General features: G+C 49.0%; 1 protein-coding gene across 1 annotated transcript in view; it reads left to right on the top strand.

Moving 5' to 3' along the window:
• Positions 1–12,916, top strand: part of AMOTL1 (angiomotin like 1) — a 59,435-nt gene that overhangs the window by 34,448 nt on the left and 12,071 nt on the right. Inside the window, exons 7-8 of the mRNA XM_054164669.1 lie at positions 7,719–7,864; positions 11,343–11,492. Of these exons, the coding sequence (XP_054020644.1) occupies positions 7,719–7,864; positions 11,343–11,492 (296 nt within the window). The remainder of the gene's footprint in view (positions 1–7,718; positions 7,865–11,342; positions 11,493–12,916) is intronic.

Below are 12,916 nucleotides of genomic sequence, written 5' to 3'. Positions count from 1 at the left end.
AGGATGATCTGTGGCTGCAAATCCTTGGGTGGAAAACTAGTCCCCTCCATTAGCAGTGCAGCATTGAAACCACTTGACATGCCTCACTGCTGGCCCTGCAATGTCCACCAGCTGCTGCAAATGCAGGGGGGCTGCCTTCTGGATGAAATCAGCAGCAGTGATGCCAGCACGGCAGCTTCACTGATAATCGCGTGTGTGTGCACACACCAGAAGGGAATCCAAGGATCTTGTCTGTGATTGTGTTTTCTTTGCCATATTAGCAGATGCCCCAAGGGTGTGTAGATACTGTGGCAAGTCCAGGGGGGTGATCTGTTAAAAAAATAGCATTGAAATGTAAGTCTTGTCATCCTTGGGAAGAGTTCAAACAGGGCAAGTTGCAGAGTGCAAACTGCAGATGAATCCGCTGTCTTCGTATAGAGGCAGCCTGGCGGCGTTGCCATGTACTGGTGGCTACAAGGGGGAGTTAAATCCCCAGGATGGGCTCAATTGGAGTCATTTTCCAGCACATAAACATGCTTTGTGCTGCTGCTGATAAATACCTAGCAATAAAACTTTGCACTGTGCACTCAGCATATTACTGCTATCAATTCACAGCTTATGAACAAATATAGCTTTTCAGATCCTATCACGTAAGAGGGGTTGGATGCTTGGAGTGTCTCCTGGCTGGACTAGAGAGCTAAATGTTACTAATGCAATGCAGAGTGCTTCCAAGAATAGAAAAAATGGGCACATGTAAAGCAGGTCCTCTTCAGTTATGTTCTTTGGTCTGCTGGGGCACTCACAGGAATGACCTCAATATCAGAGTATCAGCCAAAACCACCCCTCGGAGAGCCCATAAAAGGTTTTCCTTGGAAACTCGCTGTTGTCAGCTGCATTTGTGTGCCAACATTTGTGAACCTTCCCCAGGGGGAGAGCATGACTGAGGGTTGCACCCCACAGCCGACCTGAGGGTTTTACAAGCATGGTCTGTAACCTCCTCACATATTTAATGGGAGAAAACTGAGAGGAGAAGGGCTGCAGCTTGGTTTAGCTGCTGAGTGTACACTTGTCTACTGAGACTGAAAGAGGTTTAGAAGAAGAGAAAAAATGGGGCTTCCATGTGCTCCCATCAGCTGTTGCAGTTTTGTCATGAAACTCATATTTGTTTTACCCCTAAGGACAGTAGCTTATTAAGTCAGATTAGCAAATGCAAACGTTCATTTTCATTAGGAAACAAAAAGCTGATTTCTAATTCCTGCATTTGTGGAAAACAGCCTGAAATCATGACCCTTAACAGCCCCCATCCGAGTCATAGAAAAAGACTTCCAACATCAGCAGGTTCCTGAAAGTTAACATTTGTTAAGCCTGTCTCATGATGAAATGAAGAAGGGAAGATAAAACTCCTGAGGGTTTTCTGAACTGCTTGTTCTTGTTAGTACTGCAAACACAGAATTATTGCTGTGGTAAACTCCAGCAACAGAAAAAAAAAGTCCCTGCAAAAGAAGTCTGGCGAAGCAGAATGTGCAGGGATCAGCTCCTCACAGAGCTCTCCCTTAGTTCTCCCAAGTGCAGGGTTCTACACATCGGCCACAGCAACCCCATGCAGTGCTACAGGCTGGGGTCAGAGTGGTTGGAGAGTGGCCATGCAGAAAGGGACCTGGGGATAGTGGTTGAGAGTAGGCTGAACATGAGCCAGCAGTGTGCCCAGGTGGACAAGAAGGCCAATGGCATCCTGGCCTGCATGAGGAACAGTGTGGCCAGCAGGAGCAGGGAGGTCATTCTGCCCCTGGACTCAGCACTGGTTAGGCCACACCTTGAGTCCTGTGTCCAGTTCTGGGCCCCTCAGTTTAGGAAAGATGTTGAGGTGCTGGAAGGTGTCCAGAGAAGGGCAACAAAGTTGGGGAGGGGTTTGGAGCACAGCCCTGTGAGGAGAGGCTGAGGGAGCTGGGGTTGCTTAGCCTGGAGAAGAGGAGGCTCAGGGGAGACCTTCTTGCTGTCTACAACTACCTGAAGGGAGGTTGTAGCCAGGTGGGGGTTGGTCTCTTCTCCCAGGCAACCAGCACCAGAGCAAGAGGACACAGTCTCAGGGGAGGTTTAGGCTGGATGTTAGGAAGAAATTCTTCCCAGAAAGAGTAATTGGCCATTGGAATGTGCTGCCCAGGGAGGTGGTGGAGTCACCATCACTGGAGGTGTTTAGGAAGAGCCTAGATGGGGCACTTGATGCCATGGTTTAGTTGATTAGATGGTGCTGGGTGATAGGTTGGACTTGATGATCTCAAAGGTCTCTTCCAACCTGGTTAATTCTATTCTAATTCTATTCTAATGTCAGAAGCAGCTGTGCAGGGAGCAGCACCCTGAACAAACAGTGCCACATAGAAAACCTGGTCTGTTTTGTTTGACTTCCTCTTGCCTTCCAAACGGGAGGGGAGTGAGAAATTCTATTCCATTTTTCAATGTCAAATTCTTCTCTGACTTGTGCTTCAGCTCATGCCAGTAGAAATGCCCAAGGTGAAAATCAAGCTGTGTTTAAGCTGCCTGCAATATTTCATAGGGTAGGGAAAAACATCACAAGTTTCAGTGAAGATGTGGAGATTCACTAACTTCCTTTGACACTGGAGCACCAAACCTTTCTGCATCTCTGCTTAGGTCAGTGACTGCAACTACCTCTGTGCCCTGAACTATTTTAAGTCCAACTGATCAGATTTATTGGAGGTGGCACTTGAAGCTGTGGTTTAGTAGACCTGAGGTGTTGGGTGACAGGTTGGACTTGATGATCTTTGAGGTCTTTTCCAACCTTATTGATTCTATGATTCTATTCCAGTGCAGAATGCCTATTAATCATCATGTGAGAAAGTGAACTGAGGGACTCAAGCTCAGTCTCCTACAGCTTCTAAGCCTTTTCTTGGTACTGGTGTGGCCCACAGAAATTGGGTGTGTGAAATTGTAGAAGATTGTAGGGAGCTCTCTTGGTGTGTTGGGGTTTTGGGGTTTTTGTTTATAAGTCTCTTGGACACCTGCCCCTGGGGATGGAAAAAATGCTTAATTTCCCAGTTCTGCATTGCTGCTTCAGCCCTGCCTTGGCCCAGCCTAGTCAGCTACAAACAACAGCTGCAGGGGGCTGTAGTGAGGCTCAGGCAAAGGGATAGATGGACAGAGATGGATGTAGAGTGGCTTTGCTTCTTTGGAAGGAAATACTGATGTCTGGCCCTGGCAGCCTGGCCTTGTTTAATGTGCAAGGAATTTAGTAAAGCTGTGGAAAACCTCTCCTGGCTGGCTGCATGGAATGAACTGGCTCTGACTATTCATTTATTCTGCTTATTATTATGGGGTGGGAACCAGTTGTTGACAGGTCTTTGGAAAAGGCAACAAGGTCCTGTCCTCATTTCAGATTCCTTCTGCTGATCGCTGGGCAGAGTGGAAGGTTCAAGGAACCTGTCCTGCTCTTTGGAGCCCTCCCTGCCTTATTGCCCTGGCACACTTTTGGGAAGGTTTAGCCACTGGAATTGGCCAAGTCCAAGCTTGAGTTGGGTAAACAGAAGAGGTTAACTCAGATGCCCCATCTTGATGGAATGGAATGGAATGGAATGGAATGGAATGGAATGGAATGGAATGGAATAGAATAGAATAGAATAGAATAGAATAGAATAGAATAGAATAGAATAGAATAGAATAGAATTAACCAGGTTGGAAGAGACCTTCGAGATCATCAAGTCCAACCTGTCACCCAACACCATCTCATCAACTAACCCATGGCACCAAGCACCCCATCCAATCTCTTCCTAAACACCTCCAGGGATGGTGACTCCACCACCTCCCTGGGCAGCACATTCCAATGGCCAATCTCTCTTTCTGGGAAGAACTTCTTCCTAACATCCAGCCTAAACAAGAGGACACAGTCTCAAGCTGCACCAAGGGAGGTTTAGGCTGGAGAAAGTTCTTCCCAGAAAGAGAGATTGGCCAGTGGAATGTGCTGCCCAGGGAGGTGGTGGAGTCAGCATCCCTGCAGGTGTTCTAAAAGGGATTGGAGGTGGCACTTGAAGCCATGGTTTAGTTAGTCCTGAGGTGTTGGTGTTGGGTGATAGGTTGGACTTGATGATCTCTGAGGTCTTTTCCAAGCTTATTGATTCTGTGATTCCAACTGTAAACTGTATCAGCTGTTGTACAGTTATGGGATGTGGCAGTCACCCACCAGGGAATAGAAATAGTTACTAGTTGGAGTCTATTAGGTAAGAAGTCCACACCTTGGCACAAGGTGTATGCAAGGGCAGCACAGTAAAACAGTATTTTTAGACTTCAAAGAAACCTTGTATGTACTTGAAGGGAATTTAAGGTATGTTCAACAAAGTCCTTTCCTGAAAATTCATGCCATATAGGAAAGTAAGTACAAAATGTGCCTCCAGCATTTCTGCAGGGAGAAGCTGATGTGGAGCAGTGTTGGAGAGCTGTTAAGTAAATATTGCTTGCCAGCTTTCTAGTGGGCTTAGTGGTTCTTTTGTGTACAGCATAATATTTTCCTCTTTTGAGGGGAGTGGGAAATGTACTGCAAAAGGGCAATGTGAGTGCTTCAAGTTCCCTGGGTGAAAGTTCAAAGTGAAGGTCCCAAGTCCTGCTTTTCTTGTGCTGTTCTCATGAAACATGGGTTTCAAACCTGGAGCATAGCAGGCATGGTTCCTATGTGGTACAGTGCTGAGAGAGCATTCATCTTCCAGGTTCCTCACCCTCTAGTAGAATAGAATCATAGAATCAATGAGGTTGGAAAAGACCTCAGAGATCATCAAGTCCAACCTATCACCCAACACCTCAGGACTAACTAAACCATTGCTTCAAGTGCCACCTCCAGCCCCCTCTTGAACACCTCCAGGGATGGTGACTCCACCACCTCCCTGGGCAGCACATCCCAATGGCCAATTACTCTTTCTGGGAAGAACTTTCTCCTCACCTTGAACCTAAACTTCCCTGGCACAGCTTGAGACTGTGTCCTCTTGTTCTGGTGCTGGTTGCCTGGGAGAAGAGACCAACCCCCACCTGGCTACAACCTCCCTTCAGGTAGTTGTGGACTCACCTTGCTGCAGGCACCTCCCAAGTGTGTAAATTAAACCTGTTCTCATCCTGCCATTAACTAAGGAAGCATAAGGCCCTTTGGGAGGTAGTTCAGGTCTGAAATGGGCTGGCTTTGACCATGTGAAGTTTCCTGACCCTCCTCAGGGGAAAGTGGATGGTGGAGCTTCTAACTTGAGTGGTGATGGTTGGGTGAGGTAGGCTAGATGTCAGGGGAGGGTGGGGATTTTCCCCATGTCAATGTTTTTGAAGCAGCTTTTCACTTCAATTGTAACACACTGAGTGCTGAACTGCTGTTTAAAAAGGGCAAAATCAAAACAAGGTTTAATTGATGCCAAATTCATTTTTGGAGGAAATTTTCCTTCCTGGAGGCATTCCAAGTGCTCTCTTGTTGTTGTCACACAGAATGAAGGGCAGATTTTGAAATCTCAGGTTTCACTGAATGGAAGCTCCATCCCTTCTCCCTCATGTCATTAACTCTTAGCGGTCCAGCACCGGGGAGCCAGCGATTGGTCCCTGCTGTTTGTGTCCTCTGAAATTGCTTCTCAGCCCTCTCAGGGTAGAGAATCAGAGAATCAGTAAGGTTGGAAAATACCTCAGAGATCATCAAGTCCAACCTATCACCCAACACCTCAGGACTACTAAACCATGGCTCCAAGTGCCACATCCAATCCCCTCTTGAACACCTCCAGGCATGGGGACTCCACCACCTCCCTGGGCAGCACATCCCAATGGCTAACAACTCTCTCTGTGAAGAACTTTCTCCTGACCTCCAGCCTAAACTTCCCCTGGTGCAGCTTGAGACTGTGTCCTCTTGTTCTGGTGCTGCTTGCCTGGGAGAAGAGACCAATCCCCACCTGGCTACAACCTCCCTTCAGGTAGTTGTAGACAGCAATAAGGTCTCCCCTGAGTCTCCTCTTCTCCAGGCTAAACAACCCCAGCTCCCTCAGCCTCTCCTCACAGGGCTGTGCTCAAGGCCTCTCCCCAGCCTCATTGCGCTTCTCTGGACACATTCAAGAGTCATGAGGTAGAGGCAGAGGAAGCCAGGCATTTCCCCACCAGACAGCTTGCCATCAGTGTCAGTGATGGGCCTGCAGTTAGTTGCTGAAGAAAGAGATGTGAGCAAAGCTGACTGACGTTAGCCATCTGGGTTGTTTTTTTAATTGAATTTTAAACCTTGTCTCTGCATGGCCAGGGAAAGCTCATTCAGATGCCTCCTATCTTGCTCTTCTGCATGGCCAGGGAAAGCTCATTCAGATGCCTCCTCTCTTGCTCTTCCTTACTGCTTTCTCCCCTTTCTGTTTTCAGGTGCTCTGGCACAGATCTCTGTTTATTATTTGGCTTCTTCACATGTTCTGCATCTCATGATCTCTCTCCTTGGGGGTACTGGTTGACAGTAGTCTGAACATGGGTCAGCAGAGTGCCTAGGTGGTTAAGAAGGCCAATGGCATCCTGGTCTGGATCAGGAACAGTGTGACCAGCAGGAGCAGGGAGGTCATTGTGCCCCTGTACTCAGCACTGTTCAGGCCATACCTTGAGTCCTGTGTCCAGTTCTGGGCCCCTCAGTTTAGGAAAGATGTTGAGTTGCTGGAAGGTGTCCAGAAATGGGCAACAAAGCTGGGGAGGGGTTTGGAGCACAGCCCTGTGAGGAGAGGCTGAGGGAGCTGGGGTTGCTCAGCCTGGAGAAGAGGAGGCTCAGGGGAGACCTTCTTGCTGTCTACAACTACCTGAAAGGAGGTTGTAGCCAGGTGGGGGTTGGTCTCTTCTCCCAGCCAACCAGCACCAGAACAAGAGGACACAGTCTCAACCTGTGCCAGGGGAGGTTTAGGCTGGAGGTGAGGACAAAGTTCTCCACAGAAAGAGAGATTGGTCATTGGGATGTGCTGCCCAGGGAGGTGGTGGGGTCAGCATCACTGGAGGTGTTTAGGAGGAGACTGGATGGGGTGCTAGGTGCCATGGTTTAGTTGATTAGATGGTGTTGGGTGATGGGTTGGACTTGATGATCTCAAAGTTCTCTTCCAACCTGGTCTATTCTATTCTATTCTATTCTATTCTATTCTATTCTATTCTATTCTATTCTATTCTATTCTATTCTATTCTATTCTATTCTATTCTATTCTATTCTATTCTACTCCATTCCATCCCATCCCATCCCATTCCATCCCATTCCATTCCATTCCTTGCAAATACAATGATCCAGGTGCAGCACAGCCTGTATTCATGGGTCTGAGCTTTCTTGATCCTTAGAGAAGGGCAGCAGCATCTAAGCTGGCACCTCTGTCCTTTATTGTAGGTTGTTCTCAGGCAGGGCCCTGGGCACTGATGGAAAGGAGTAGCTGGTGCAAGCTGCAAGTTTGCTGAGGAGCATGCTAGTAGTTCAGCAGAGTGGACAATTATGAGGCTGTACTCGGGTCCACAAGCTCTGCTAGTGCAGGTGCAGCCCAAGATGCCTCTCATCTCTGCTGCTGGTGCTTACATAAGGTTGGACATCGAGGGGCTGAGCCTTGACAGTAAAAACTCTGTGCCCACTATTGTCTCAGCGCTGTGTTGTGATGGTCCAGCATGCTGCTGCTTCATGTTACTTTGGCTTTTCTAGGGAGGTGGCAGCTTACCTCTGGTGCATGGCCATGGGCTTGTGAGCTGTCCTGCTGGAGTGGCTGTTACTCTTGCCTTTCTTCCAGACAAAGAGCACTTGAAGGAGAAGGAGAAGCTGGAGATGGAGTTGGCAGCTGTGCGCTCTGCCAATGAGGACCAGCGCAGGCACATCGAGATTCTTGACCAGGCCCTGAACAATGCACAAGCCAAGGTCATCAAACTGGAAGAGGAGGTGAGACATGGGCAACACTTTTGTGCTGTGGTGATTGCAGTGGCTCCTGGTTAGGGCTTTCCCCATCCAAGTCCTGAATGTGGCTGTGGTGTGGCAGGTCATCCTGCTCCCCTTGCACTGGCCCTCTTGCAGAGGAGATGTGTATTTGTACAACACTGAGCCACACAAGGAAGCAAAGGAGACCACAACCACAGATGTTTTTAGAGTAAAGCCTTCAACATGTTCTCAGGAGCATCACCAAACTCAACTAGCTGATGGCTGAGGTAATGGTAGGACTGGTGATGTAGGTGTGTGCTATTTGTCCCCAAGGAGTGCCAAGGGACTTTTCAAGTAACTTCACATCTAAAGAGGAGTCTGAAAAGATCTGTCTGGAAGCAGAGCATCCAGGATTTAGAGGTACAAAGGGTCACAGGTTTTGAGAGCTGAAAAAAACCCTCATGGGCCATGAGACCCAAAACTGTGCAAAACTCCCAAGAGGTCTTCAAGCAATGATAGTAGAAATAGGTATTTAGAGAGGAAGAGAAATCCCAGGAGCAAGGCTCTTCAAACTGACTAATACAGAGCAATAGTCAGTAGCTGGAAGCCAAAACTAGACAAATTAAAAGTGGAAATAATGCTCAGGTTTAGCTGTAACTAAGAATGGTGCTGTCAGTTCTCTGTTATTGAAGGTCTCTAAGTCTCAATTTATTGTGTGCCTTAAAGACCTTCAACTGGGAGATGTGGATTTAAAAACTAGCTGAAAGTCTGTGCACTCTGACAGATCATTCTGGCATCCTGGCCTGGATCAGGAACAGTGTGGCCAGCAGGAGCAGGGAGGTCATTCTGCCCTGTACTCAGCACTGGTTAGGCCACACCTTGAGTCCTGTGTCCAGTTCTGAGCCCCTCAGTTCAGGAAGGATGTTGACTTGCTGGAATGTGTCCAGAGAAGAGCAACAAAGCTGGGAAGGGGTTTAGAGCACAGCCCTGTGAGGAGAGGCTGAGGGAGCTGGGGTTGTTTAGCCTGGAGAAGAGGAGGCTCAGGGGAGACCTTCTTGCTGTCTACAACTACCTGAAGGGAGGTTGTAGCCAGGTGGGGGTTGGTCTCTTCTGCCAGGCAACCAGCACCAGAACAAGAGGACACAGTCTCAGGCTGCACCAGGGGAAGTTTAGGCTGGATGTTAGAAAGAAGCTCTTCCCAGAAAGAGAGCTTGGCCATTGGAATGTGCTGCCCAGGGAGATGTTTAAGAGGAGAGTGGATGGGGCACTTGGTGCCATGGTTTAGTTGATTAGATGGTATTGGGTGATAGATTTGATTTGATGATTTCAGAGGTCTTTTCCAACCTGGTTAATTCTATTCTATTCTATTCTATTCTATTCTATTCTATTCTATTCTATTCTATTCTATTCCATTCCATTCCATTCCATTCCATTCCATTCCATTCCATTCCATTCCATTCCATTCCATTCTAAAACAGCACATTCAGAAAGAAGTCACCACTGTGCCTCTTGCCAAGTGGTGAGCTCCCCAGGAATGCAGCCTTCATGCTGCTGCCAGAGCCTTGTGGGGATTATAATCTCATTAATTTTCTTGGAAAGCCCCAGGGGCTGCAAGTGTTAGCCCAAATTACAGCAGGGCTAGGGAGGTCATGCTGCCAGTTGTTAGCTCTGCCTGGGGAGGTTTGTTTAGGCCAAGCTCTGCTTTTGCTGTATTTCACCTCACCTGTGGCCTGGCAGAAAAGGACTTCCAAGAAGAAGGGTTTTATTGTTAGTGTTCTCAGTGGAACAGGACCTAGGTGAACCCAGCACCACATGTGTGGAAAAAACCTTCTTTGCCACATGAGAGTCCTGGGCTAAGCAGAAGACTCTGGGTGAAGGGGAGCCCCACAGAGAGATGGGGGCACCCAGGGCTGGTTTTTATTTGTTCCACATGCCCAAGAGGAAGGTAGCAAACTTCTCCCTACCTTGCCTAGATATTTAGACACAGATATTTTGTGGCTGTGGCTCCTATATCATAACCTGTTTTGCAGTTCATTTTATTAGTGATTTCAGATAAAAAGAGGTATTCACAAGGATCTAATTTTGGCCCTGGTCTCACAGCATCTCTCCTGCCTCTTGTGTTTATCTTGTTGCCTGGTGTCAGCTGGGGCTGATGGCATTTTTCTGTTCCCTGGTTTGCTTCTGCAAAGTTTTGTCTCAAACAAGGGTAGAAATAAATGAGGGAGATGCCAAATCCTAAAGGAGATCAAGCATTCCCCATTAACCCCCAGGCTACAGATGGGTTCTGACTGAGGCTTGGCATAGTTTGTGTGATCCAGTGTTCAAAGCAGCCCTTTCCAAGTCAAGTGGTTAAGTGTTAAGAGTGTTTTGAGGCCTTTTGGGGTTCATCAAGGTCTCTGGGGGTTTGCAGCTTCAGTTTGGGTGCACTGTTGCTTTCTCTACTACAAGGAGCAGTATCTTTAGAACTACTGCTGACTGCAAGGCACATATCTTTAGAAAGGTGAATTTATTCATGCTTATAAAGAGAAAACCAATGACAAAAGGTTGGGGGAGAAGAAGGAAACAGCCTGGGACTGTAGCCCATGGGGTGAAGAGGCAGACCCCACTGATGCAACCCCATGGATAAGTTCTCAGGTGCTTGTCCACACTCCCTGGGGATGAGGACATCTTGTGGACATCCAGGTGTGCCTGACCCCTGTGAGCTCACCCCTTCTTGGTGCCACATTTTGGCTGGGGGTCAGGTTTCAGCACAGGCTTTGCTGCCCAGTGTGTCTGGTGTCTGCAAGCCTTCTCTCCCCAAGGGCTCTTAAGCATTGCCAGCTCCCACTGTGAGGCCTTATCATGGTACTCTGCTGTCACTGAGTGCTTGGTGGCATAGTAGCAGGCCAGGAGAATTGGGGACACTTGGTAATCACCCTGAACATCTGTAGTCCACTTGCAGATTCCTTCTGCTGTATTGCAAAATCCTTGTGTCACGTTGAGCCTTTCAGCAGATGCATTATATGCATAAGGAGGGCCAGGCTTGAGCTGCCAGCACATCTATGCATCAGCCAGGGCAAGCCCATGAGCAGGATAGAGCAGGTGGAGCCTTTCTGGCTGCTGGCACTCTGCTTGTTCCACCTGCACTGCACAGATGTGTAGGGTGGAAAACCACGAACGACTCTGCATGCAGCCAACGTGCCAGGGGCCACCAGCTGGCAAGCCCAGGGCTCCTCCTGGCTGAGGCCAGCCTGTCTGATTTCCCAAAGAGCATGCTCCACCATGCTGGCTCTTAGAAATGGCCAGAGATTGCATGGCTACTGGATCCCCAATAGGTTCCCTCTGACAGCAATGCCAGCTCTGCCCTATCCCTGCCCCTCAAAGGGCACCGTAGTTCCCCTGGAGCAAACGGCCCAAGTCATGCCGGAGCCCAGCGCATCCCTGCACGCGTGCTGGGGTCCTGACAGCCCGGGGTAGGACCTCTGTTGGCCCCCCAGCACTGCTGACCCCCTGTCCCCCACAGCTGCGCAGGAAGCAGGCCTATGTGGAGAAGGTGGAGAAGCTGCAGCAGGCCCTGACCCAGCTGCAGGCAGCCTGCGAGAAGAGGGAGCAGATGGAGCGGCGGCTGCGCACGCGCCTGGAGCGGGAGCTGGACTCGCTGCGCATGCAGCAGGTGAGGATGGGCTGAGCTCTGCCCAGCACGGGGCCTGCAGCATTGCTTGTAGAGGGTGGGAGGCGTTTGCAGCGCTGCCAGGTGCCGCTTGGCTTTTGGATTCAGGTCGCTGGGCTGGCCACCTAAGCCTTGCCCTTAGATGGAGTTGTGGACGCCTCATCATTGGAGGCGTTCAAGGTCAAGTGGAACTTGTCCCTGACTTAGGTGATCTTTGATGATCCCTTCTAACCCAAACCACTCGAGATTCTAAGCCCTGAGCCTCAGCAAAGGCTGGGGGAGCTTTGCAGTGGGGCAGATGGACACAGCCTAACCCTGCCTGCTTTGGAGCTGTGAGGTCCTGGCTCCTGCCCAAGGGTAGGCAGGACTCTGCCTCCACATGTCCCCCCACACCTATGGGGTGAAACATCCTTCCAGGTTTCTCTCCAGCAATCACATGTTGTGCAAGATCAGCTCTGCTCTGAAGGGGGAGTGGAAAGGTGCAATACATAGGAGTGTGAGACACAGCCTACAGATTTGGACTGTTCTTTGACTGAAAAAGCAAGGTGGAGTGATACAGGCAAAGCTGATGTGTGTGGTTCACAGAAGCCATGACAGATCCAAAGGCAGATGATGTAGTCTTCAGACAATAAACTATTTAAGTACCAGTCCAGAATGGGCCAGAAGTGTAGATTTTCATTTCTGTGCATGTCCTCTTGGCTTTTGGCAGCCCTGTGTCCTTAGAGGGCTAGTGTTATGCTTGTATTTTATGCACAGTTAGTCCTTTGTTATTCCTCCTCTATCCCCAGGTCTCAAAGTTCAGTCATCTGTGGCAAAAAAAAAGAGCACAAGGAGGTTGCAGGGAGGATTTCCAGGCTACAGCTGGCACTGAGTGCCAAATACATGGGCACTGGCTCCAGAGGAGAGTGAGCAGATGTACTAAGTGTATCAAACCTCTGCCTGGGGAAAGCCCAGCACCATTAGCAAAGGATGATGCTCTTGTAATTCCTGAAGGGCTCTTTCATCTCTCTGTGAATGCATGGATCTGGTACAATGAGCCTTCTTTATTTATGAGCCTTTAGTGGAGGCCAAAGCAGCTCCTAGAGCTCGTGCTGCCAGAAAGCAGAGTGGCTGACCCTGCCTGCAAGATTCAGTTGGGAAATAGCTCTACAGTCAATGTCAGTGGCTTGCAGGGTCATGAGGTGGCCAGACTGGAGAGGATCCCCTTCTCACTGACAGTCTCAGGGCAGGTCTCCCAGCTCCTCTACCCATCTTGGCTCTTCCTTGATGCTGTGTAAAGGCATTAAGCATTTCTTGCTTTATCCACCATGGGCTTGCTGTTGTTGTCTTCTTCCAGAAGCTCTTTACAGTTGCCCCTTGGTTTGCTCTACTCTAGTTTAACAAAGAAATTACATGGGACATGACATGCTAATTTGAGGGAAAGGACA

The sequence above is a fragment of the Dryobates pubescens genome, chromosome 10 (genome assembly GCF_014839835.1).
Source record: "Dryobates pubescens isolate bDryPub1 chromosome 10, bDryPub1.pri, whole genome shotgun sequence".
Taxonomy (NCBI): Eukaryota; Metazoa; Chordata; class Aves; order Piciformes; family Picidae; genus Dryobates; species Dryobates pubescens.
The sequence above is the reverse complement of the archived record's forward strand: the minus strand, read 5'-3'. Positions and strand labels throughout refer to the sequence as shown.